A 27,502-nucleotide genomic window follows, 5' to 3' on the forward strand; every position below is an offset into this window, starting at 1 on the left:
CTCGTAAACTGTACGCAAGTCACTGAGCGTCCTGGTCTTGGACAGGGTGGAAGTCACCCCGTCCAATGACTGGGAGGCTCCAGGGGGACACACAGGCAGCTTTACCAACTGTAGCGTCCTAGAAATGGAAGAGACCACCATTACCATGCAGATGCCTCCAGAGAGAGCCGAGCTACTGCCGCGAGGGCAGAGGAAAGGCATGGGCTCCGGGGCCGGCTAGATGATGATCACACCTCGCCTGCTGTCTGCAGCAAGTGGCATAAGCTCTCTGGGCATCCATTTCTCCTGTAAAATGGAAACGCCACCACTCTCCTCATCAAGTTGTTGTGAGGGCTAAATCAGTTGATAAACGGGAAGAGCTTCGCATCCAGGAAGCGCTGGAAAAATGGTAGTTCTGACTATTGCCGAGACTCCCGCTGTGACGACGCCCTTTCCCACCCACCCCTTCCTCCAGCAGAGGGCTTAGGTTCACGCTACGGCGAGAGCAACACCCAGGGGAGCGTGCAGCTGAACTGCCTGGAGCTTCTGCTTTGGGAAAGGAAGGGGAAGCCCCTCGGGAGAGGGAGAGGAGCTCTGGAGGAGTGGGGACGCTGTGTTGCCCGGAACATCGTGTGCAGGAGGACAGAGGGGGACCAAAGTGGAGAGGAGCTGTGAAGCGTGTGGCCGGTGTGGGCCCAGGGACAGCAGGTCTGGGGGCTGCAGTTACTCCGCCAGGACCTCTTTCTATCTGTGTCCTCTCTAAAGGATGGTCCAGCCTCTCAATCCCAATCCTTCTCTTCTCTTCCTTTGCTAAAAGAAGAGTGGGAAGAAGGGAAAAATAAACATCTCTGTCCTTCTCAATTTTGTCCCAAACATGCGTGTGTCACATGTGCAGGCAGACGCATGAACACACAAACCCATGTTTCCCTTCCGGGCTACATGGAATTTCTCTTTTCACAGAGGATGCTCAGAGACTGCCATGCTCCTGGATTCCTGAAGCCACTCTGCTCCGTCCACTGGCCTTTAATCTGTCCCAACGGATGCACCACGACTGTGACCCTGGATTGTGAACCTCGGCCTTTTCCCTCTTTGGTTTGCTTTCCCACCTTCCCTCTAGCAATCACTAGAATTTCAGTGGTTTGAAAAAAATCACATTGTTGGTTTAAACAGTAGTTGGATTTGCTGGGCTAGATAAGGCAGCCAACAAAAGTTGCATTTTCCTAATGAATACTGGAAGGTGAAGGTCCTTTTCTCTTACTAATTGCAGGTGTGAGCATTAAGCTTTTTCAGGATAACAAAGACTGGTTCCACTGGTGAGTAATTGCTTACCTTATATTTCAGGGATGTCTTATATTTCAAAGTGACTGTGTAGTTGAAGGAAATTTAATAAATACTTAGGGAAGGCAAATTATGCCTGCTTTCAGTTGTCCGATTTAGTAATTTAATTTGAAACATATCTGTTCTGTGTTTCAAATAACCCCGTTTCTAGTCTTGGTTCTTTCATAACTAGCTGTGTGATCCTGGAAATATCTTAACTCCTCACCTGGAATATAAATAGGGGGTCTAAATGCTACAACAATGCTGATGACCTGCGACACAGAAGGGGTAAAGAATTGTTCCAGGTGAATGACAACTGAAGGCCAAATATGATCCTGGGACAGATCCAGTAGGAGGGAAAAAAACCATAAAAGACATTATAGGATCAATGGACAAAATTGAAACATGGACGGTAGATTGCTACATTTCTGGAACTGGAGAACTGTACTGTGATTCTGTAAAAGGATCTCCTTGTTCTTGGGAAGGACACAGTGAAGAACTTAAGACTAAAAGGACAGTGATGTTTGCAACTTTGAAATGATTCCGAAAAAATATGTAGACACATATATGCACATGTGTGTGTGTGTGTGTGTGTGCACGTGTGTGTTGAGAGAGCGAGAGGGATGAGAGAGTAGGAGAACAGGAATGAGAAAGGAAACAGGGCACAATACCAACTAGTAAATCTGGGTGAAGGTAATACATTAAAGTTCTTTGTAATATACTTGAATTTATCCTATATGCTCGAAATTATTCCCAAATAAGTAAATGAATAAAGGGGTTGGGCTAAATTCTGCGTAGGGTCTGTTATCCTAAAGTATTATGATTTGAAAAAGGGTGATTGGTGGAGCTGTCCTTTACTCATTTATGAACAGCAGAAGTAATGAGCATGAGAGGTGCAAGGGAGGGCACACTGTCAAACGAGACATTGAACAAACACAGGCGGTGAAATTCATTGTCTCTTACATGAGGCGTGAAACTGGAAAGTCTAGTTCTGAGATACACACCTGCAGTGGTGGCTCAAGGGAGTGGCCCCAGTTCCAAGAGAGCCACTCTCAAATTGCACGAGCCCTTCCTTTCCTCTGGTGGCTGTGTGTAAGGCACTGTACCATCCCATGGGGGCATGGAAGCCCACCATAGCACCACGACACCCAGGCTCTGGGCCTTATAAGGATGGATCCATTGTGTCCTTACTCTTGTTTCCCCTCTGATGTGTGTCAGCTAAGAGCACTGCTGTATGCTTCTTGCTTTGTCTTGTCTTTTCTTAAAACTTCCCTCTCTCTGATAGCCATTCCAAGTACTTATGTGGTCACATCACCCACAGAATTCCTTTTCCCCTGAGGCTTCCCACGGTACTGTTTCTCTATGCCAGTGAGAGCCAGATCCTTGAAAGCTAAAGCCTGGAATCCAGTGAACCAATGCTGGGGCATATAAAGCTACCGCAAGCATATGTACCCTTGCAGGTAAGGAAGTTCCTTATTTGAATATTATTCACCATTGGAAAATTTTTTTGAACATCCAAAACACAGGTCAGTATTAATAATCTTCAAATATACAGACAAGGTAGTTGATACAAAGATCTCTTCTACTGCCCCGCAGGGTAGGAACTGTGTCCCGTTCATCCCGTGTACCGTGTACCCCTCGCAACATCTAGGTGCAATGAGTTCAGGAAACGGAGCAGTGAGTCAGCACCGCCCCCTGTAAACTTCATTGAGATAGAATGTTCCTTTCCTTCAGCAGATCAGCCTGGACTAAATTGTTATCTGTCCTTGTGGTTTATGAAGGAAACTGTCAAGAGTCAGGGGAGCTGTTTACCTGAACTTAGGAAGGTCTTTCTAGCCTAGTGATTCCTTGGTAGTATTTGTATAGTATTCAAATAAATGGATACATCCAATAATTCAAAAGCAGAGAAGCCATTATTTTAAAACAACAGCTGCGGGCGCCTGGGTGGCTCAGTCAGGTAAGCATCTGCCTTCAGCTCAGGTCATGGTCCCAGGGTCCTGGGATCGAGTCCCGCATCAGGCTCCCTGCTCCGTGGAGAGTCCACTTCTCAATCTGCCCCTCCCCCTGCTCATGCACTCTCCTCTCTCTCACTCTCTCTCTCCCCTCACAAAAATAAACAAATAAATCTTAAAAAAAATAAAAATAAAACACTTGGGAATACCATGTAAAAAAATATAAGCCTGAGATTTAAATGCTTTTGAATAAAAATACAAACAAATGAGGTAACCAGGCAATTGGATTAAAATAATTTAGCCCAGGCCAACTGGAATTCCTGCCTGATGTTGAGAGGAACAGTATTATAAAAAAACATGTAATTACCACTTGCTGACACTGATGGAGTGAGAATTGGCTAAACAAGATTTCTGAGAAAAGCAGAAGGAGAGAAGAGGGGACACAGTTGTACCCACACAAAAGAAACTCATCAGAGAAAAGCAAATATGCTCACGGCTAGGAAAAACGAAGGGAAAGTAAAAGAAAGGGAAAGGCAAGTGTAATGTACAAGCTCTGGTTCTTTCTCGCACAGTTTCCAGATAAATTTCAGATGGGTCAAGACTTCTCCGCACTCAGCCCTTCATCATACCACAAAATGTGCAACAAAAGCAGTTGTGAGAAACAGAGCAACTGGATAGCCAGCTGCCTCCCACGGCACCTCAAAAATGTCTGAATCTTGAAAGAGGTCTATCATCTGCACATTGTTTGGTCCAAGTAAATTCCCCCCAAAACTGAACTAATAAAATATCCTTGAAAGATGAATCTACACTTACACATTTTAGACAGATGGTTGGAGCCAGGCTAACAACAAGGAACTGACTTTTCCTCTTTGGCACCACCAGATGATTGTGTAACACGTTCAAGCTGATGGGAACACTATTTAAGCCAGGGTAACACACCGCAACGGAGTCTTTCAAAAACCATCGAGAATCAATCTCTCAAACTTCCAATAGCTTGGCAAGGCTTTCCCCAGCCTTCCAAACAATGAGGACCAGTCAACGTCAGTGCAGAAAAATTTTTACCAGCAAAAAAATTTTTACAATCAAGTCTGTTAATACTGGTTTATTTGCAATCCAACTCCCTGAAGACAGCAAACAGTGGTATTGGCTGCCCTCTGCAGTGGGCTGGTGAATTCAGCAAAGTATCAAGATCAAGAAAATGCCAAATGCATGCAACTAATTCTTCTTGAAATCCAGAAATGCTGGCAAGAGAGCGACTTCTTAAATCTAGGATTTTTAAAGTCAAGGGTGTGTGGGAAAGTAACACACCACCTCCATAATCACTCAACCCCAATACGATGTTTGGTTGTTTTCTGGGCAAGAGTAAGCTTGCTTGTTGATTTAAGACATCATGGGAATGTCTGAGGTTATCGTCTTTCATTGCTAAATCTAAAGTCAACCATAGCAGCAAGACTGTGAAGCTTCTCAGAGAGTTCCCTGGACTGAGAGCTTCCATGGTGTAAGTTTTTAAATATGCCCACGAGTTCTTTGAAACTACTCCTGTGGAGAAATGGGTCTAAATTTTCCTTTCCTCAAATATGACCTGGCCTTGGTCACCTGGATCCAATGAAGAAAATGAGGTTGGAAGTGGCATGATGTGACTTCTGCAGGTGGGTTATAAAATGAGACACAGCGTCTGCCTAGCTCTCTTATGAGCTGCTCACCCTTGAAATCCAGCTGCCATGCTATGGGGAGGTCAGGTCCTGTGTAGGTATTCCAGCTGAGGTCTCAACCAAAAATCAACATCAACCAGTTGATTTTATGTGTGTTACTTCAACCATGTGGGGTGAGGGTCTTCAAGAAAATTCTCAACTCTGACCACATCTGACTGTAACCACAACAGAGACCCTAGGTGAAAACCACCACCTTGCTGAGGCCAGTCAACTCCCAAAACCATAAGCCATAATAATAATCAATAAACATTGTTGTTTTAAGAGAGAGGTCTGCAGACTAAGACTTGGTGATAAAATCTGGCCTGCAACCTGTTTTTCTACAGCCTGTGAGCTCAGCTGGGCTTGGTACATTTTTAAAGGGTTGTAAAAGAAACAAAACAAAGCAAAGAATAATATGTGACAGAGACCATATGTAGCCCTTAAAGCTGAAAATAGCTATTCTGTGGCCTTTTACAAAAAAACCTTGTCCAACACTGTTTTAAGCCATTAAGTTTTCAGACGGTTTATTATGTAGCAACAGATAACCGGAACACATGGTACTTTTGGAACATAAGAGGCCATTGATGGGCAAATGTTGGATTTATAGCATCATAAAAGTCACACTGAAAAGCCACAATTCAAATATTACCTGAAAGTCAATACTATTCTATCAATAACTGCTATCATACAATATTATCTTTTCACAAACACATTGGCTCAACCAAAGCAAAAGTGGGGGTGATGTGATTCATCAACCAAGGAGAGTATTTTAAACGTGTGTCTCAGATTTGATTCTAAATTAAATTTCAAATTCTTGGAGACTTATTAATAACTTTAATAAACGTAGCTGGCATTTGCCAAGTCCTTACTATTTTCCAGACACTATTCTGCACTATTTCATATGTATTACTTCATTTAAGCCTTGTGACAACAATTACTTCCATTTCACAGATGAGGAAACTGAGACCAGGGAAATGATCTAACATGTCCAAGATTACACAGGTAGTAAGTGTGGAGCCGGGATTTGAATCTAGGCCTGACTTGCATCCACGAACTTAATCCAGCTACACTCTGCTGCTCCTCTCCAGAAAATGTCTAAGTAAGACATTCGTCTTGGCTTAAGGATGTAGCTGGCTTCATAGGGAGGGCAGCACCCACTGACCTGTCTGACCAGACTCCCTGCAGGTTAGTCAAGGGTGCTGTCCACCCACTAGGAATCAGATCTGGAACCTGGGTCCCCTTCTCTTACTCCTGGGACCCAGGATCTTCAGCAACACCAACCCTACTTTCCTGTTGAGAGGATCTGAAACTCTTAGACCAGCCCCAAATAATGGTTCATTATAAGTTCTTTCTCCCAAACTATCAAAGACTTCCTCACACTTTTCCTCCGGTTCCTGTCAATCAACACATGAAAAATCATGCTTGCCAAACGGATGACTGTCAGAGGAGACACAATATGGGTTCTTTATTGCCAGCCCTTGGCTAAACAAAATCAACAGGCTGATCAAGAACCAATCAATATTAAAAGGATATCCAGACCATTGTTAAGACCAGTGATCATGGAAAATGAAATCAGTATCAGTTTTCTCATCTGTGAAATAAGAGTGATAATACCTATCTTTATAATTTGTTGTATAGACTGGAGCCAAGATATACAAAGGGCCTAATCCAGTGTCTGGCATTCAGTTAATGGTGGCTATAATTACTATATTTTTAACATAGAACATGCCTCTCTTTCAAAGAGCTGGTGATTGGCCAATGACATTTCAGTGAATAACTGGAAAAGCTGTTAAACACAAAGATCCACATTCATGAAACAAGACATAGAGTAAGAGTTGCTGCTTACCCATTGGGTTACACATTTTCCACCTCCCTTTATCATAAGCCTTTTCCACATTGGAAGGTGTTGTTTTAATTATTTATAAAAATGGCCCCCTCCCACTATTTTCTCTGACTGAACTTGGCACAAACAACTGGAGATCAATGTAAGAAAGAGACTTCAACAACGTGCCAAGGCTCACCTCAGCATGGTGCCCAAAGGCATGGCCCAGCCCCTTGTCTACTCACCAGAAGGGAAAGATAATGAGGCGGCTGATGAAAAATATGGTAGAGAAGATGAGAAACAGGGTGTTACAGGTTTGCTTCCATCCAGCATAAGAAAACATCTTGGCAGACTGAAAACAAAGAAAGCAATCATATTCAGATAAAGTGATATTAGAATAAAACTCTGAAATTAAATATTTATAAATGAAATGATATGATGTCTGGGATTTGGTTCAAAGCGGGGTGGGGGAGAGGGATGGATGGGGAAATCGACGAAACAAGGTCGGCCATACTGAAAACTGGTAGCGTTGGAGGATGGGCCACTGGGTCCATTATGCTCTTTTCTTTGTCATATGTTTGAAATTTGCCAGAATAGAATGTTTAAAAAAAGATATTTTCAAATGACTTTATTTATTTATTTATTTTTTTGTTCAGATGACTTTAATACTACTCCTGTTCTTCACAAGCACTACAAGTTAGCACAATGAATGCTGGCATGCATTTTATTGGGGCACTTGTTTATTTTCTCCATTTAACTGATTGGAGAGCTGGACTGGAGAAAAGTTGAGCTATGAGTGAAGTCCTGGGCTGGGCTGGGCTGGGCTGGGCACGTTGCAATCAAGGCAGCTGACAGAAGGGGCCGAGTGAGGAGGCTGCTCTGGGGGCCCTGTCTTGGTTGAAACAAAGTTGCAAGCACTCGATTTTTCCCCATTTACTTTATGCTAGTCTACACTGCCCGTATGATCTATATTGAAGAAAAGGAATTACAGAAAGCGTTTAATGTGGTAGGAGAAGGTTAACTGACGAGAATTCTCTCTTGCATTATCTAGTGGAACCCAAGGCTGCATGGGAAAGTGTCTGGACTTGGGGGTGATGGGAGGTGGGTAGGAGTTGATGAGTGTAGGTCATCCCTCCAGAAGTGTGGCTCGGGTCAGGGTGGTTTTGGGACTGAAATTGGCCCAGAAGCTCAAAGCCACTCTAAAACAAGAGAGGCAGCCTATCTACACTTCGGGAAGGGTTTACATTGCATTTTCCATACTTCACCATATTAACCGTGGGATAAGGATGGGATCAGAGTGTGGAGGGGCAGGGGGCCCAGAAGGGAACAGCCTCAAATGCTGAGGTGGAAGGCTAGTCTGCCAAGGGGGTGGGAGGTAGGTATGGGGAGATAGGCCAGAAGTTTAGCGTGCCTGGAATGGAGTGGGAGTTGTTTGAAGAGTCAGAGGCCAGGCTAGGGGAGCTAGCTAGAGATATGCATAGGCAGGAAGAGAGTGCACTTGTGAGGGCAAAGTAGCATTCCCTGGGGTAAATACACGCACAGCATATTCTGGGCTGTGCAAGGATGGAGATCCAACAGTCCCCCTGCTCCTTTGCTAAGCATGAGTCAGGATACTGTTCAAGTGTTGGGTCCTGCATCCAAACGTGAACGTGTGGAAAACCAGAGGATCAGGAAGATGCATGAAGAAGACAGAGGTTCCTTCTAAGTCGGAGTTGTGGATGTCAAGGCTGTTCTTCCTTGCAGAGAAAGAGCTAAAAAAAAATGACCCACCAATTGTCTTGAGGAATATGGAAGATTAACAGTCACCATATTTAGGAGGGTCTAAACAGGGGCAGAAGTTGTACCATATCTGGGTTCAATTAGAACTTGCCTGAGAAGGCAAACGTTAAAGCCAACTATTCGAGGAATCTGTGGATTAGGCATCTTTGGAGGATATCAGAAATCAGCCCCATGCCACCACTTAGTGTTGCCCTTCCCAGCTGGTGGAAGGTACTGGTCTTGCTCATTGAACCTCAGGCTAGATCATGGCTTGTGAATCAGGAATGATTCATGATCATTAACAACATGAGGCTGTTCTCATAGTTTATCCATGAAGGGACCTCTGAGTCTGACATTTCATTTTCCTTCTGTTTTTTTTTTTTTTCTTTCACCTAAGAACCTCAGAACATTTTCCAACAGTAATGAGCTAAACCTCACAATATACCCTAAGGGGTAGATATGACTTCTCATATTACCGCTGAGGACAGAAAACAAAGCATTAAGTGATTTGCCCAAGTCCCCTAGGGAATTATAGCATGTCAGTGATGGGGTGGGGGAGAGTGGGCAGGGATAACCCAGAGCTTATCCCCAGTCTCCACATCTAACTGTCTTTTAACAACACAATGAAGCTGTTTTTACAGTGGACACACACCAAAGGCTAAAGGGGTTAGAAGCAACAGAAGAGCATAAAATTCTTAAGTCATGACCAATGTGGTCTTAATTTGCAGGCAGGGTTACTGAGATATGATCAGAGGAGGAGGTAATTATAACAGATATGGCTACATTCAGACTGCAACCCTGGGAAAACTGGCACAATCCTTCTGCTAAGCCATTTGCTGCCCCGAATAATCTTGACCTTTGGAAGGGGATTTACATGTCTAATGGCAATTACACAGAAGAAGCAAAATTCTGTACACATTTAATATTTTAACAGTAACCAGTTGCTTTGAAATGGTTTCAAATGACTTCTGGTTACATCTAGAACAGGGTTTAGCAAACTACCGTCCAGCCTATGGGCTAAAGCTGGTCACCCTTTAAGGATGGGTTTTACATTTTTAGAGGGGTACAAGAAAAGAAAGAGCAAACAATCAGAAAAGAAGAATATATGGCAAGAAATCCTATGTTGCCCACAGAGCTAGATTTACTATCTGGCCCTTCACCAAAAAGTTTGGTGAACCTTGATCTAGAAGAACAAGATCCTATCAAATCGAATTTCTCCCATACCAACTTATATTCAGCTATCAGCCCTTCAAGAGGCAATCTTGAACATGAGATGGGTTAGCATCCTTTTCCTCAGCTCCATTATAAATGAAGGTATTTAGAGGACAAACTCCTGGCTCTGGGAAATGTGGTCCTAAGTACAGCGGGAGAGCTGGCAGGCAAGAGAGCTGTTGGGTCACTGCCTCAGGGCAAACAGGGACCAATACGGAACAGAGACAAGTAGAGAAAACAACCCTAATTTGCTTTGTTTCTCATGTTTTGTGTTGTTTGGGAAAAGGAAGGCTCTTGTTTTAATGTCCTCTGCTCCAAAACATTCCTTCCTTAGAAAATAGATGTCATTTGAATAAACATCAGCTCTCATTCTTTAAAGCTGGAGGAGGATCAGCATGGGGCCAGTGCAAGCATCCAATGGGTATTTGGCTTTGGCTTAAGTAAATATATGGTACCATCCAACATTAAGAATCCATAATGCCACAAATCCTCATTTCCCTTTTAAGAGATTAGAGTTCATTCCTTCCTCAAATATCTCAACTTACTTCCTGAGCTAGTATCTGCATGCAACTTTTACAAGTGGAATTCCATGGGTTAACCTCTCTCGAGTACCATGGAGAAGACTGGAAACTAAACACTACAAGGTTTCATTTCTCTAAGCTTGAAGGATCTGAGGACCCAGAGACATGCTCGGACTTTGGGTGTTTTCAGGACAGAGAGCCCTGCTAAATCACTCATAGACCATTCTTCCTGCAAGGAGTCCCAGAAACTCAGGACATGGTATTGTTATTACTTTTTTTAACGGCAAACGTTTACCTCCAGCCAAATGTCAGCCACATCATGCACAATCATCACGAGGGTCCCACTGCGAATATAATTAGCACACCAAGAGAAGCTCATCAAACTAATAGCAGCCAGGTGGTGGATGACATGAGCTAGAAAATCCTACACAATGAGAGGAAAATGGAAGATATTAAGCAAATGTAATTATTTCCTAATCACTGGAAGAGCTAACAACAACAATAATAATATTTTTTAAAAACCAACAACTTACATCTGAACGTTCTGAAATTTGCAAAATGCTTTCACTTGGATTCTTAAACCAAGATTCTTAAACCTCCCTTCCTTGTGAGGGAACTAACACATATTATCCTCACTGATGAAGTCACTTAACTTTGGGACAGCTTTGAATAGTTGTCATCTAAATCCTAACATCTGCTCTTCTTTCCACTGCCCCACACTGGATATATGTACACACGCCCACACACACACATACACACACACACACACACCATATACATACACACACATTCCTGTGTATATTTACATCTATCCTTTACTCCCTAATTCCAAAAGGGAAAAAAGACAGATATACAATATAATAAAATTACACAACCACTAAAATAAGTTACCGCATATGAAACAAGTAACAAATGTAAGTGCAATATTACCAACACTGAGCTAAAGAGAGCTACCACGATCGAGCATAAAAACTTAAATGTTTTCTGCAAACAAAATATACAAATGGCCAACAGGTACACAAAAAGACACTTGACCCTCATTAGTTGTCAGGAAAATGTAAATCAGAACCACCATGAGATACCACTTCCTCCCCACTAGGTTAGCTATAACAAAAATGATGAACTAAAACAAGTGTTGGCAAGGACATGGAGAAACTGGAATGCTTATATGTTGCTGGTAGGAATGTAAAGTGGTGCAGCATCTTTGGCAGTTGCCAAAAAGGTTAAATATAGCATTATCATATAGCCCAGCAATTCTACTGAAATAAAAATATGTCCATGCAAAAACTTATAGATGAATGTTCATAACACTGTTATTCCTAAGAGACAAAAAAGAAAACATCCCAAATAGCCATCAAGTAATAAATAGATAAAAAGAATACAGTATATCCATACCATGGACAGTTATTTATTTATTTAGCACTAAAAAGGAATGAAGGATTGATATATGCTTCCACATGAATAAACCTTGAAAACATTATGTGAAGTGAAAGTGCCAGACACACAAAAAACCATATATTATGATTCAACTTATATGAAATATACAGAAGAGGCAAATCCATAGAGACAGAAAGTAGGTCAGTGGGTTGCCTAGGGCTGGGGAAGTTAGGAGAAATGGGGAGTGACTGCAAAAAGGTACAGGATATTTTTTGGGGGGGTGACAAAAATATTCTATAAATGACTGTGGTGATGACTGCACAACTCTGTGGACATACTCAAAACCACTGAATTACACACTTTCGATGACTGCATTGTATGGTGTGAGGATACCTCAAGAGAGATGTTTTAAAAAACACTTAAAGATTTCAGTTTCTTCGTAGCCAAAGTAAAAGTGTAAACATGATACTACTAATAATAGCCCAACTTACTGAGCACTTATGGTATACCAGCTTAATCCTCACAACAACCAGAGAAAGCAGAAACTATTTTTAGCTCCATTTTACAGATGAGGAAATCAAGTTTAGGGAGGTTAGCCAGCTAGCTTGAGAGGTTAGTGAGTGGTGAAGCTGGGGATTCAAACCTGGGCGTTCCGACTCCAGAGCCTGTGCTTTACCCACCTTCCAAAAGTTTTATGTCTCTGAAAATATGTATTTACAAAATACATGACATAAATTTGCATTTAATTTTTGAAAAGCTACCCAATGCGCCTGTATATAATAAAGAGAAACCAACTACTGAAAAATCAGATGTGGGAGAAAGACAGGATCACTATAGCCTTGACCCACCTTAGTGTATCTATGAAGACCTTCTAAAACGTGATTATTTTCAATTCTCTCCCTTGAGAAAATGACTCAAACAATTAAATTTTGATATATTCTTAGCCCAGACTAAAGTTAATGACAGTTCATCTACAGCTATTGCTGAGTTTTATGGAAAAAGAGATTATTTCTATCAGATTTTTTCATAATATGTTCTTTTACTTACATTTTATAAGTTTTCTTTTAAGATCTCCTGTTGACTGCAGTTGATTGAGCCCCTTAGTGATGGATAGGGTGCACCATCATGCACCCAAACATCATTTAATCAAGTCAGCTTGGTCTTATTTCCTTAATATTGAGTTCAACTTAACTTTATTTATCACACAAATTTTGCCACAGACTGACTTTTTAAACAGAGTGTAGCATATGAGGTATATGCCAAGAGTATTTATCATTTGATCTGTGTTGCTAACATATTTGATAAAATCTTGTGATTGCATTGAGAATCTAATATGGTTTTCTGTATCAGCAAACAGTTCCTAAAACGCCTCACTTTGTTAACTCAGAGGATACATTTTTTTTTTTTTAGCATGCCTGTGGCTCAATTTCCCTATATCTAAGCAAAGCCAAGCATGCCCAAAGCAAAGTTTCCCCATAAAGATCTTGGATGAATTAAGGACAACATGTATTCAAAGTCTTTGAATACATCAAAGAATTACTATAAGGTGGTTTGTAATCAACTAAAAGATGTGGCTGCAGAATTAAAACTACTAGCACCTGTACTGAAGAACATCAAATGCCCGAACCCAAAGGAAAAAACAGACCACATAAAGGAGAGTTCGTTTCCTATTGAACAAGAGTGGAACTTCCAAGTGAAAGTGTCTATAGTCTATAATGTTTCACTGCAAGTACTTATTGAGGCACCAAAACATGAGCAAGTATTGCACCATCCTATGTGCTATAAAATGCAAAAAGGCTATGAATTGAAACTAACATACATAAGAATACAATTTAAAGATTAGGACTGGGGGCAGGGGGGTGACAATTTTTGAAAAAGTAGATAAAGTAGCTTTGTAAATAAGACACTTACCTAAGGGCGCCTGGGTGGTACAGTTGGTTAAGCGTTTGAGTCTTGGTTTCAGACTCTTGGTTTCGGTTGAGGTCATGATCTCAGGGTCCCAAGATCGAGCTCCACATCTGGCTCTGCGCTCAGCGCAGAGTCTGTTTAGGATTCTCTCTCCCTCTCCCTCTGCACACCCCTCACCCTGCTTGCTCTCTCACGAGCTCTCTCTCTCTCCCTCTCAAATAAATAAAATCTTTAAAAAAAAAAAGATACTTACCTTCCTCTTGACATCAGAGCCAAGACTAAATATCAGAGACCAATAAAAACTCATCTCCAAAATGTAGTACCAGTACTGGGATGGCAGCAAGGGCTAAGGAAAATGAGAGTAGTCACTATGTTAGTATCACCATATAAACAACTCATTTTAAGGCATTAAACTATTGTTTATACCTATTTATGTTCCACGGAATTCCCCAAAATGATGATGCTTTAAGATTTCCATTTCTGAGGGGCACCTGGGTGGTGCAGTTGGTTAACAGTCCAATTCTTAGTTTGGGCTCAGGTGGTGAATTTAGGGTCATGAGATTGAGCCCCACCTCAGTCTCCGTGTTCAGCGCGGAGTCTGTTCAAGTTTCTCTCTCCCTCTGCCTCTGCCCCTCCTCTCTCTCTCTCTCTTTCTCCCTCTCTAAAATAAATAAATCTTAAAAAACGATTTCCACTTCTGAGAAGGAATCAAAGATAATATTTCAAGGCGTTTTATTTCTGAAAGGGTAAACAAGAATTCCAAGATCAAGTTAAGAGTTTTGTTTAAAAGTTAATAAAACTACAACAGGTGTAATTGCCTTGTTTTAGTTGACTGAAAGTTAAATTAGGGAAACCAAATTCAAAAACCTTTACTGAAGAATATTGGTAAGTCTGTTCTGCTATTCCCACAGTTCACCTTGCTTTATGTTTCTTGAATACTATTCAAAATCTGGTGTCCTAACTTCTCTACTGGTGACAGCTAGTAATCAGAATTGGCCTATTCTCAAATGGGGCAGTAATAAAATATATACAATTATTTAAGTACTCTAAAAATGTCTTCCGAAAAAAATAAAATTTCTATATCTAGAATTTTCCTTAATAATTTTATAGTGTTGGGTGTGTGGGGGTGCTTATTTTAGCTAAGTTGAGACATTATATTACTTGGTGTGATGGATTGTTCCATCAACGCCTCCAATGAATTTCACCTTCTGATATTCATGTATGGGCACAGTCTTCTCCAACACGACCATGGAACTTGATCTTGGTCTTTGGTGAATGGAGCATAAGCAAATATGATGCAAGCAGCGACTTCATAAGCACCAGTTAAGAAACCTGAGCTATAAAATAGAGAATCAAGGTACCCACTGCCAAAAATATGAATGAGGACACCAGGACATGAGCCATTCCCTAGCCAGCCTACCAACAGACTGAAATACAAGCATGAACTCATTTAACACTACATGGAGCAAAAAGAACTGTTCAGCTGGGCCCAGCCCAAATTGTTAACCCAAATCATGAGCAAATAAATGGTTGTTGTTTTAAGGCACTGCATTGGGGATGGTTTCTTATGTACCAATAGATAACTGATATACCTGAGAAGTTCAGAGTAAGTTGGAGGTAGAAGAATAAGATTGGAGTTTGACCTACATATTGCCTAAGTATTTTATGGTCTAACCTTCTTTGATTCTCTAATACTGAAGCTAACACATTAAAAGGAATAATTTTCTGGTCAACTGATCATCCTCCATAAGGCCATAATAGAATGAGACAGAGTTTTTGCTTTCTTCTATGTCAAACAAGCATGTATGAGACTAACTCTCCTAGTGAAAACTAACAAAGGATCTGGGTGAAATGCATAAAAATATCTCTGCAAAGACATCAAAGAGCAACCAAGGCACCCAGAACCTGTGAAGCTTTCAGAGAGAAAATGCATAAAAAAAGAATCTTTCATTTCTAGTGAATCCTTAATCCAAGAAGTTCCATAGTCCCTAAGTGGGATAAATTCAAAGAAAACCACACCAGTGTATAGCATTAGTCAGCATTTGCCAATTTATAAGCTGTATGGAGTCCAGAGACTAAGAAGTAGAAGAAGCTATATAGGACTTTTAGAAATCTCATGGTCCTAGGATGCAAATTGGTACTCAGGTCCAGCCAAAGAAAGAGTCCTGGTAAACACTGTAATCTTTTATCAAACCACTAGGAAAACACCCTAGGAATATGGATAAGTTGTAAATACATATGCCCTCAAAAAGACTGGAATCCACATTGGATCAGCTCAATCACATATAAAATGAAGGTGATCTGTCTCTACTCTAATGAATAGAAGTGAAAGTAAATCTTCTCAAGAGGAAGATAATATCCTGAGCATCTATAATTTTTCATAAACAATATCTATTATTCAATCAAAAGTTACCAAGCATAAGGAGACAAGAATAAAAAAAGAGAACAGACCCATAGGCAATCAAGACATTGGATTCCTCAGACTTGGACTTCCAAAAAACTTTAAAAATTTGGTTAAAATGTGGAATATTTCAGTAGAGAATTGGAATCCATTAAAAAAAGGGTTAAATGAAAATTTGAGAAGTGAAAAACATATAACTAAAATTTAGAACTCAAAAGATGTGTTTCACAGCAGTTTAGACACTGCTGATAAAGGCAGCAACAAACTAGAGAACATGAAAATAGAATATATCCAGATCTGTGAAGGGTCTGAGATTTTACCTGACTTGCAAGATAGCTTGCCAGTTTCAGAGGGGCTTATTGAAGATCCAAGACTCCTGGGTCAGAGGTAAAGGATAGTGTATTATTCATGGTAACAGTAGTTGTCAGAGGATCAGTACTTGGGACAGGTCTCCCATCTTAACTCATCGAGGGCTAAGCAAAAAGCGTCAGATGACATCTGCACATACCATGGGTTGTAGTACAAGAGAGGAGCCCTGAGCTAGGAAACCTGAATCTTTATAATTGATAGTAATGTGTCTACCCTTTGCTCCAGAAGGAGATATTTCTATCTTCCAAGGTTGTCTGCTATACAAAAGTCCTTGAAAGATAGTACAGAACAAAAGGCAGGCAGTGCTTCACTTCAAAAGACATGCAAAAATTCAAGAAATCCATGGAGAACTGTCTCCCAACAAACTAAAGCTCAGAGAAGCAAGAGGATGGAAAATATTAGAAAAAGCATAAGAGACATGTGGGACCTAGTGTAAGCATCTAGCATATTAGCACATCTGTAATTGAATTTCCAGAAAGAGAAGAGAGAGAGAGAAAAAGGAACAAAAGCAATGGCTGAGAATTTTCTAAAACTGACTGATGATATCATGCCATAGATTCAAGAAGTTCTATGGACATTCGGCAGAATTAAGTCAAAGAAAACCACGTTTATGCATATCATAATAAAACTTGAAAGACGAAGACAAGATACTGAAAAGAAAAAAGACATTCTGTTCAAAGAAGCAAAAATAAAACTGACAGGGCGCCTGGGTGGCTCAGTTGGTTAAGCGACTGCCTTCGGCTCAGGTCATGATCCCGGAGTCCCGGGATCAAGTCCCCCATCGGGCTCCCTGCTCCGCGGGGAGCCTGCTTCTCCCTCTGACCCTCTTCCCTCTCGTGCTCTCTGTCTCTCATTCTCTCTCTCTTGAATAAATAAATAAAATCTTTAAAAAAAAAAAAGAAAAGAGCTTACGCTTTAAAAAAATAAATAAATAAAACTGACAACTAAATTCTTAAAGAAAACGATGGGATCCAAAAGGCAATGGAATACCATTTTCAAAGTGCTAAAGAAAAATCATTGCTAACCTAGAATTCTATACCCTCAAAATATATACTTTAAAAAATGAAGGCAAAGTGGTAACATTTCAGAAAAGCAAACCAAAGGGACTTCTTCAGCCAGAAGGATAATCATCCCAGATGGAAACATGGAAAAGCAGGGTACAAGATGGAGCACAGAGAGGGTGATTTGACTGTTTCCAAAACAATAATAGCAATGACGTAGCATTTTAAATATTTGAAGGAGGAAATAGGAGGAGGGTATAAGAATTCTATGAAGAATTCTAACGACTTTTCAGTGACTGGAAAGAGGTAAGAGCATTAATTTTTATTAGACTCCAATAATTAAAAAATGCATATAGTAATGTCTAGGATAATTACTAAAAGCACAAAAGGATGCCTAAATAAAAAGCTAATGTAAAGGAAGAAATGGAATAATTTTTTAAAAAACTTGATTGTCCCATAAAAAAGTAAGGAGAGAGTACAATAAAAGGAAATGCACCATGTATTACAAATAGAAAATAAATCGTAAGATAGGAGATTTAAACTCAAATATGTAATTGCATTAACCATAAACAGACTAAAAGAACAACACAAGTGATAGGTAAGTAAGGAATAAGGATGCGTAAGCTCCGGTAGAGAAAGAGCCGAAGGATTGCACAGACGTGGACAGAGAGTAGGAAGGGGACTCGGACCTAACTCAGGGGACAATGTGAGGGCCTCAAAGCTGAAGGAAGGGAGGACAGTATCAGAAGGGACTTACCTGCCTGGGATAGCCATTCCACACCTCCCACAGGTCATATACCCAAGGTTTCTGAAAAAACAAGGAACCGAGAGAGAAAAAATAAGTTTGTCAGAGTCAAAGGCTGATTTCAGCAGAAAACATAAGCTCTTCCTGATGTCATTGACGGGGCCACACATGCACAGTAAGACTGTTGTTCCTGCTGCATCTCTTTCTCTCTGTAGGTATTGACACATGTCCCCATACAACATGCCTGGGACACTCACAACTTCTAGTGAATCTGGGACCACACACGGTGCTGCTTCACACAGGAAATTATTCAAACAGGGGCGCCTGGGTGGCTCAGTCAGTTAAGCAACTGCCTTCGGCTCAGATCATGATCCCAGGGTCCTGGGATCAAGTCCTGCATCAGGCTCCCTGCTCAGCGGGGGGTCTGCTTCTCCCTCTCCTTCTGCTCCTCCCCCTGCTCCTTCTCTCTCTCGCTCACTCTCTTTCTCTCAAATAAGTAAAATCTTAAAAAAAATCTTTTTAAAAAAAGTAAATTATTCAAACAAGTGAAACCTCCAATGATATGATTTCTGAATCAATCAGACTACTCCTCTGTAGCAATAAAAATATCTTAAATCTTGAGAAAATCTTGAGCAAAATCTCTAAAAGCTGGTTATCTTTTTTCTGTCAACAATTTACTATGAAGTTTATATATCCCTTAATTAGGTAATCATTTAGTGACTATTTAAACAGACAATGCAAAGGTCTGTTCAGGGGATTGTCAGTAGTCCAGGGTAGTTGGCACATGGGTCGTGTGAGTGGAAATAGGGAGAGATTAGGTTTCAAACTTATGTTTGCCAATCTAATGCTTAACAAAGGCTGTGAAAGACAAACTGAGGAGTTACGACTCTAGGCATCCGTGTGGTTTTTAAAAGCGTGAAAGCTGGTTAGCTTATTGAGAACCTTATTTCACGAGGAATTCACAGGCAACAGTTTTTAAAATCAAAGACAAATCCCTGTCAAAGAATATCAAAGAGACAACTTACATCATAAAGAAATACAATTCCAGCAGCAGTAATCATTAAGTAAAATGCAAATCGCCAGCTGCCAAAAGAAAGAAACATCTGGTAAAGGTGATTGACATCTGAGGAGAAATACATTTGGTAGGACAGTATTCTGGAAAGAATGCACGGGCGCATCCAATTTGATATCCTGACTGCCACTTGTTTGATGGCTATAACTGTAGGGAAGTCACTTAACCTTGGGAAGCCTTCATGTCTTCATCTATAAAATGGGAATGACAAAACTTACCTCAAAATGTAAAAAGAATTGAAGCTAATTTGTGAAAAGTGTTGATCAGGGTGCCCGGTATGAAGCAAGCAATAACAAGTGGGGGACACTGTTACGACTGTTCGCAGTACACCTGACACACAATAGACCCAGCTCCTGACACACAGTAGACAATGGGTTGACATTAGTATTAATGGAATCATTTATTTTATCCCCACTTAAGTCCCAGTGAAAAGGTTTCCATGAGGCCAGACTTTAGTCTTGTTTCTGAAAAGCAGATTTTGGAAAAAAAAAATCTTTTTCTCATGTATGGAGAAAGACCTATAGATTAAGAGATTAAAAGACATACCAATCAACTGTACTGCATGGCTTTTATTAAGATCCTGATTCAAACCAACAAACTGTAAAGAAAATTATGAGTTAAGCAAGGTAACCTGAACATTGAATATTTACTATTATTAAAGTTTTTTTTAAAGATTTTATTTATTTATTTTAGAGAAAGAGAGGGAGAGAGGGTGCAAGCAAGGGGAGGGGCAGAAGGGGAGAGAGAAAGGGACAAGCAGACTCCCCGCTGAGTGCAGAGCCCAACACCAGGCTCGATCTTACGACCCTGAGACCACGACCTGAGCCAAAATCAAGAGTTCGCCCGCTTAACCGACTGAGCCACCCAGGCACCCGTTATTAAAGTTTTTTTAAGGTATGATACTGGTATTGCAATTTTGTTTAAAATAGAGTCCTTATCTCTTAGAGATACATACTAAAATATTACAATGAAATCATACAAAATCTGATATTCGTGTCAAAAGTAATCTTGGATGAAGGTGGTCAAAAGGAACGCACTCTCGGTTACAGGACACATAAGTACGGGGAATGTGAAGTGCAGTATGTGACTACAGTTGAAGCTTCCCTATGGCATATTTAAAAGATGCTAAGTAAGTAGATCCTCAAGTTCTCATCACAAAGAGGAAAAAACATTTTTTTTCTTTTTGTACCTCTATGAGATTATGGATGCTAACTAAACTTACTGTGGCAATCATTCCACAATATATGTAAGTCGAACCATCACACTGTATGCCTTAAACTTATGCAGTGATGTATGTCAACTATATCTCAATAAAACTGACAGAAAAAAATTTACCCACAAAAACAGCCTGTGAGGGGGGTAGGGGGGACACGGATGACACAAGATTGCCATCAGTTGGTAATAATTAAAGTTGGTGATGGGCACATAGAACACACAGTTCATTATACCAGTCTTTCTATTTTTGTGTATGTTTATAACTTTGCAAAGTAAAGTTTCCAAAAAAGTACTGCTATTTTATTTCATGATTGCTGAAGCAACAATAATATTAAAAATAATATTTGTTGGGGCTCCTGGGTGGCTCAGTTGGTTAAGTGTCTGCCTTTGGCTCAGGTCATGACCCCAGGGTCCTGGGATTGAGCCCTGAGTCGGCTCCCTGCTCAGCGGGGAGCCTGCTTCTCCCTCTCCATCTGCCCCTCCCCCCTGCTCATGAGCTCTCCCTCTCTCTCTGTCAAATAAATAAATAAAATCTTAAAATAACAATAATAATAATACTTGTTCCTTATTCTTGCATAGTGCCTTAGAGCTCTTTCTTCAACATGCCTGAAAGCTAAGTAAGAAAGAGGAAGGCAGACATACACCCATTTTGTAGATGAACAATCAGGCTCCTTAAAGGCAAGACCAGTTCCCCCAGTTCCCCAGCTCCCACAGCTAAGCAGTAACACAGCTGAGGCTGAGTGCAGGTCTCTGGACTCTCAAGCCAGTGATGCTTCCTGAACACTGACTATAGGCTAGATGAGATAGTCTTTCTTCCTGGCTTGCTTTGATAGAGAAAGAAGTCGGGTTCCAGTCTTCAGAAATCGGAACCATAAAAATACCCAAAGAGCATTTTATAAAATGAACTGGTTGAGACCTGTCCATCCTTGTTATATTTACGGCCGGTCCTGCAAAGGCCCACACTTAGATGCAGGCAGCATGTCTTTGGCTCCCGGGATTCTCACGGCCAAATGGAAACAGAAAAAGTAGGATCAGACCTGCCGGCCACAAAGGAAGCCATAAGTCTAGGTGGCACGTCTCGAATTATTCGTTTCTCCAGCATTTACTGACCTCTTGACTCTGCACCAGGCGCTGTGCTAAGCCTGCGTGTGTTATCATATGTTTATCTTCACAACAAGTTTATGGACTAGGAACTGTAATTAGCCCCTCTCTATGGATAAAAGGTAGACAAGGTGGCTACCGCAGAGGGACACAGAGGTTGGGAGAGATCACATAACTCCCCCGAGGCCGTGCAGTGGCCATCAGATGTAAGTGCCAAAACCAAGTGTTGCATTTTCCTCGACTGACCTGTTAGGCTTCATTACACTATCCCAGGGGTTCTCAAAATGTGTGCCAGGTATTCCTGGCGTCAAAATATTTTCATAATATGACTCCTGTGTTATTGTGATTTTCGCTCATCCCCTCACAAGTGAACAGTGATTTCCAGAGGCCCCAAGACAGGAGACGCCATCCTTGCTCCGAGAGCTTGTGTACTCTTATGTTTTATAAATGTCTCAGCCTTCGTTTCTAGTATCGGTAGCCATAACACACATGAGCAAATGCTCTTTGGGGTCCTTCTTAATTTTTCAGAGGACAGAAAGCTTCTAAAACCAAAAAGTTCAAGAACCGCTACACTTCACTAATTATGAGATGAATGACAAAATACTTGTTGATGCTGTTTTACTAGTTTCAGATGGAAAAGGTAGTAAAGCTTCCCCTTTTTTTTCCAGGAGAGGCTGAGATAAACAGAATTGTAAGGGAAAAAAAATTCTTGGAAAAAAGAAAAATCCAGAAATTGATTGGTCAGGCCCAGATGGCAAGTGCAATCAGGGGGCAATGGAGAGAGAAGATGCCAAGGCCAGCAGTGGGGCTCAGGAGGGGGCAAGACCCAATGGATCAGGCAGGGACATGTCCCCAGGGTCAGCTAAGGCAAGGTGGCAGCCCAGCCAGCTAGAGGAGAGCTCTCCCTCCGGGGCTGGGGAAGCTGCTTGCCTATCTACATCCGCTACTTGAAAATTACCTGGGATTTTTATAATAAACTTCTTGCTGCTAGATGGAAATCAGCTAATATGAAGTTTACTTTAAAAATAAAGGATGCACTGTGGATTAAAATCCTGAATTCTGTGGAACAGGGTTTAGGGGTCATCATTTAAAAAAGTAACCAACTACAATAGCCAAGATATGGAAGAAACCTTGCGCCCATCAACAGATGAATGGATAAAGAAGATGTGATACACGCACACACACCTACACACAGTGGAATACTAGTTGGCTCTACAAAAATGGAATTCTTCTTTCTCTCTGACAAATAAATGAATAAAATCTTTTTAAAAAAGTGAAATCTTACCATTTGTGACAACATGGATGGAGCTAGAGTATTATGCTAAGTGAAATAAATCAGACAGAAAGACAAATACCATATGATTTCACTTACATGTAGGCTCTAAAAAAGAAAGCAAAAGAACAAATAAAACAAAATAGAAACAGACTCACAGATACAGAGAACAATCTGGTGGTTGCCAGAGGGAGAGGGTAGGGGAATGGGCGAAACAAGGGAAGGAGATTCCAAGGTGCAAACTACCAGTTATTAAGTATATAAAACTCGGGGATGCAATGTACAGCACAGGGGATATAATTAATAATATTGTAACAACTTTATATGGCGGCAGATGGTTGCTAGATTTCTTGTTGTGATCACTTGGGAATGTATATAAATGTCAAATCACCATGTTGTACAGCTGAAACTAATCTAATATTGTATGTCAACTATACTTCAATGAAAAAAAAGGAAGTAATCAAGGAAATGATACAGTAAACTTAAGGTGTTCCTCTTAATATTATAGAGGAGTTTCTGCCTGTTGGCGAGTAATTTGTTAAAGTTTGGTGTTGGGAAGTAAGTTTTCTGAGATTTCCCAAATGCCTGAGGCTAGGGAGCTCTTCCTATGATTCCCACAGCACATCATATCGCTGGAGGAATAAAGTGCATTCCCTATACAATACAAAATAGCTTGGCACTTTGCTTTAGTCTATTTATTTAGTCTATAATAGTGGTGTTCTGACTTTCAGGAAATTTGTGATATCTCTAAAGAAGAAGGTAAAGCTTACATTTTATTTGTTGGCCCACTTCTATATTGTGAATACACTGTATAATTTCCTGCTTCATGTCTTTGCCTTACTTGAACCAAGCTACCCTCAAATCCTGATTTCTTTTCTCATGGAAATCCCAACCTATTCCTCAAGGTCAATGTTCCCACTACCTCCTCTAGGTCTGGGCTCCTCTAAAAAGCCTTTCTCGAACATGTCCAACTCTACTAACACCATCTCCTCTGACTGCCCACAATGCATGGAAACATGACCGTGGACTACACGTGTCCAGGCTCATGTGCCATTGGGTGGAATAACTGGATGGCTATTGTGGTTTCATAAGTAACAGTCTTCTCTCCCTGAGTAGCTGCTTATGGCTAGTGACCAGGCCTTCCTCTTTAACTTCCCTCTTAAAATCTAGAACTCCACCCAATGTAGGAGGGTGCCCCGTACAGAGAAGACAATCTACATAACCCTCTGCATTGCCTGACTGATTGATAGCTGACAACTTGAAATTTCCTTCCCTAGCCTGAACTCTGAAGCGGACTTTCAGTAGACTCACTGACAGCCAGATTCCCAAATGTTAGGCCTTGTTGACCCAAATGTTTAATTGACGTGGGGGGTTTCTGCTTGCTAAGAGGTAAGCATTATGCGTCAAGGGGCAGGAGCATGGAGCAGAAAGAATACCAGAAAAGGAGTCGGAAGACAGGAGTGCAACAGCCCTGCCAACAGCTAGGTGACCTTAAGCAAGTTCTTTTAAGAAGCCAGACCTGTAGCTCCCCATTTCTTTCTTTTCCCTCCCGTTTTATTGAGATTTAATTGACATACGGCACTGTGTAGGTTGAACAGTTTTCATTTCTTACACAGGGTTAGCTCTACCTACCTTCCTCGACTACCTCACGGCATTGGCGGGAGGATCAAACATTATTTATAAACTGTAAGGCACTATCATGTATAAGAAATCACTAGAGATTTTCATGGGAGCGTGATTCAGCTCAAAAGTAAAGAATTAGTCCCTCCCTGGGGACTTTATTTAAGATAAGAATCATTTGCTAGAAAAATAAATGAATGATAGTAGAACAGGAAAATATAATATGAGACCATATTTATAGTGTTTTGTGGTGATAGTTTAAAGAGATTCACTCATGCCAAGCTGACATCAGTGACGACAATATTAGCCAATCTCTCAAGAGCTAAAAATCAGAGAGAAGCTATTTGGAAGACAAACCAGGCCATTCATGTTGAGCTTCCAATGGAAGCCTGTGATAAGAAATGATTGCTTGTTTCGAGACACCTTGAACACTTGGGTCTGTGCCCCTAAACATCTCCAGCATCATAGTGGGATCATAATACTCAGGTGCATACAGGTAAACTGAAGGAAACCATTAAAGCTTAGCCCCAGACCCCGTTTATGTGAGAGTCTGACATCAGCTCTCTATTCACTTCACGATCAAAACAAAAAATATCTGGTGAAACTCACCAGGCAATGTGAGGACCATAAGAAACGGACAGAAAGAAGGGATGCTACTGGTGTGTAGAATGTGGCATCAAACACAACTCAATGAACAGACATTTGTCTGGATATAAAGAAGAAGAAAAAAATAAGAGCAATGACCTGTCCGCATTTTTCACACAAGTGTCCATTTCTGCCACCAAGGGAGTGACCCAAAGTACAACAAAATTCTACAGGAGGGAAAAAAAAAACCCCACAGAACTCAAATGAAACAAAAATAAGTGTTATGCAGCCTCATTCCTCCCAGAGCATATTCAAAGTAGCCAGCTCTGGCAAAAATCCTACTTGGTACCCCAACAGGTGCTGACCACCCCCCACACACTAAAACCAACTAGGAAACCCAGAGGAACTGGCCATCCAGTCCACAGGCAAGGGGTGGGAGGCTGGAGGGGGGAATGAGTCAAGTGGGACAGAAGAACAGACACCTTCCCATTCTCTGCTCTTATAATGTGATTTAATAATTGGGATGTGATTGGAAACACTTGATAAAGTCTTGCGACGTAGGGCCAACCCTTACCCTAAAAAAAAAGAAATAGCAGTTAAGGTGTTTGTACTTTTTTTCTGGACTTTAAGATAAGTACATCATATCTCCTATTCATCTTAGAGAGTTCATAGCTTCAGCCCATTTCATCGAGAAGGAAACTGAATCAGGGATGGTAGATGGGTGACTAGCCTAAAGCACCCAGTTGGTAAGTGACCGGGCTGGGTCCAAACCCCTCTTCTCCTCCAACGTTAGTGTTCTTTCTGAGATGACCATTCTGTTCCATATTATAAAACCGCAGGATTGCGGTTTTATAAGTCAAACAGTCAACAGTCAAAAGCTTTGACTGTCCTTCTTACCAAGCTTCCTGGAATTTCTTCATCCTGCAAGGCCTCTCTTGATTCCGCCGACTCCTAAACCATCTTTCCACCTGGCGCTCTGTCAAGTTACACTTCTTTGCCAGTCCGTAAATATCAGTCTGAAAAGGGACAACATGAATGAACAGGTGATAAAGAGTAGTCAGATGGGCAGGCAGTCAAGAGACAGTGTGATTCGGTTACCAGAGCTTGTGCCCTGGAGAGAAGAGACATTCTGCGTTAGCTCTGCAGCCAATGAATTTACTTCTTTTGCTTATGGGATCACACACACAGACATGCACACACACAGACACACCAAAAAAAAAAAAAAAAAAAATCCCAGCACTCTGAGTTACTAAGAATATCAATACTCCATAATTTGGCAGCAACCCATACATTCGAGCTGCAGATGGGAGCTCACTCATTCAGCAAAGTTTTGTCTAGGCTTCCTAGATACCAGGTAGAGAAGTACAGTTTAAGGTGTTAATCAGATCCAACCTCCTCATTTTTCCTACGAGAAACTGGAACACCAAGAGTTTTAGTAAGTTGTCCAAGACCTAAAATTAATAGTAAAGTGAGGATAAGAATGTAGGCTAGTACACTTTCTGTTCTTTCACACGATCTTTGTGATGGCTCCAAAAGATACGACAGGAAAAACTCAAACAGGTGTTGGCCATCACTTTCACGTTTAATCAGATGAAGAGCCCATTTTAAACTAATCCAAAATAATTCCAATCATAAAAAAAATTAAGATCGTAGAATATACTAATGATGATCGCTTCTCTTCTGGGAAGCAGAATTTATTTTTAAATTTGGAAATAATACGGAGGATGGATTAGCTCAAAGGTCATACACTTGAAGCTCTCCTAGGGCCAGACCAAAAACACACATGATTGAGTGGATCAGGTCTGTTTCATGGTGGGATTTTAAGTTGTATTCTTTCGCACAGGCAGGTTTTATATGCTAAACCTATGGTGTCTTCAACTGACACAAAGAAATAAGCTCTGTAAGTTTTTGAAATACCTGCCCTCTTGATATTTCATTATCCAACACAAATACATGAAGTATTTCCATTTCCTCTTTACTAGAAAAAATAAAATGGCATCAAACTGACCCTCACCTTCAGCGTTGAGGAGATAAGCAGGAGCTACTGACACAGCAAACAGGAAAGCACCTGCCTTGCTCCAAAACGCAGCTGTGAACCAGCCCTGGCTGATGGCTCCAGAGGGAAAGCGCACACCCAGGATTTTTTTTCTTTAAATTTTTTTATTGTTATGTTAATCACTATACATTACATCATTAGTTTTTGATGTAGTGTTCCATGATTCATTGTTTGTGCATAACACCCAGTGCTCCACGCAGAATGTGCCCTCTTTAATACCCATCACCAGGCTAACCCATCCCCCCAACCCCCTCCCCTCTAGAACCCCCAGTTTGTTTTTCAGAGTCCATTGTCTCTCATGGTTCATCTCCCCCTCCGATTTACCCCCCCTTCATTCTTCCCCTCCTGCTATCTTCTTCTTTTATTTTCCTTAACATATATTGCATTATTTGTTTCAGAAGTACAGATCTGTGATTCAACAGTCTTGCACAATTCACAATGCTCACCATAGCACATACCCTCCCCAATGTCTATCACCCACCACCCCATCCCTCCCACCCCCCAACACTCCAGCAACCCTCAGTTTG

At 41.0% G+C, this 27,502-nt stretch overlaps 1 protein-coding gene across 4 annotated transcripts in view; it reads right to left on the minus strand.

Moving 5' to 3' along the window:
- The window catches only part of CERS3 (ceramide synthase 3), a 115,217-nt gene that overhangs the window by 35,342 nt on the left and 52,373 nt on the right, over positions 1 to 27,502 (minus strand). For all 4 annotated transcript variants that reach the window (XM_073882504.1, XM_025893110.2, XM_073882503.1 and 1 more), the window contains 6 exons: positions 25,817 to 25,935; positions 19,079 to 19,136; positions 18,066 to 18,116; positions 13,791 to 13,883; positions 10,548 to 10,676; positions 7,007 to 7,113 (listed from right to left, as the gene is read on the minus strand). In XM_073882504.1, the coding sequence (XP_073738605.1) occupies positions 7,007 to 7,113; positions 10,548 to 10,676; positions 13,791 to 13,883; positions 18,066 to 18,116; positions 19,079 to 19,136; positions 25,817 to 25,935 (557 nt within the window). The remainder of the gene's footprint in view (positions 1 to 7,006; positions 7,114 to 10,547; positions 10,677 to 13,790; positions 13,884 to 18,065; positions 18,117 to 19,078; positions 19,137 to 25,816; positions 25,936 to 27,502) is intronic.

The sequence above is a fragment of the Callorhinus ursinus genome, unplaced genomic scaffold, assembly GCF_003265705.2.
Source record: "Callorhinus ursinus isolate GAN/ISIS: 27379988/994484 unplaced genomic scaffold, GSC_fseal_2.0 scaffold47, whole genome shotgun sequence".
NCBI lineage: Eukaryota > Metazoa > Chordata > Mammalia > Carnivora > Otariidae > Callorhinus > Callorhinus ursinus.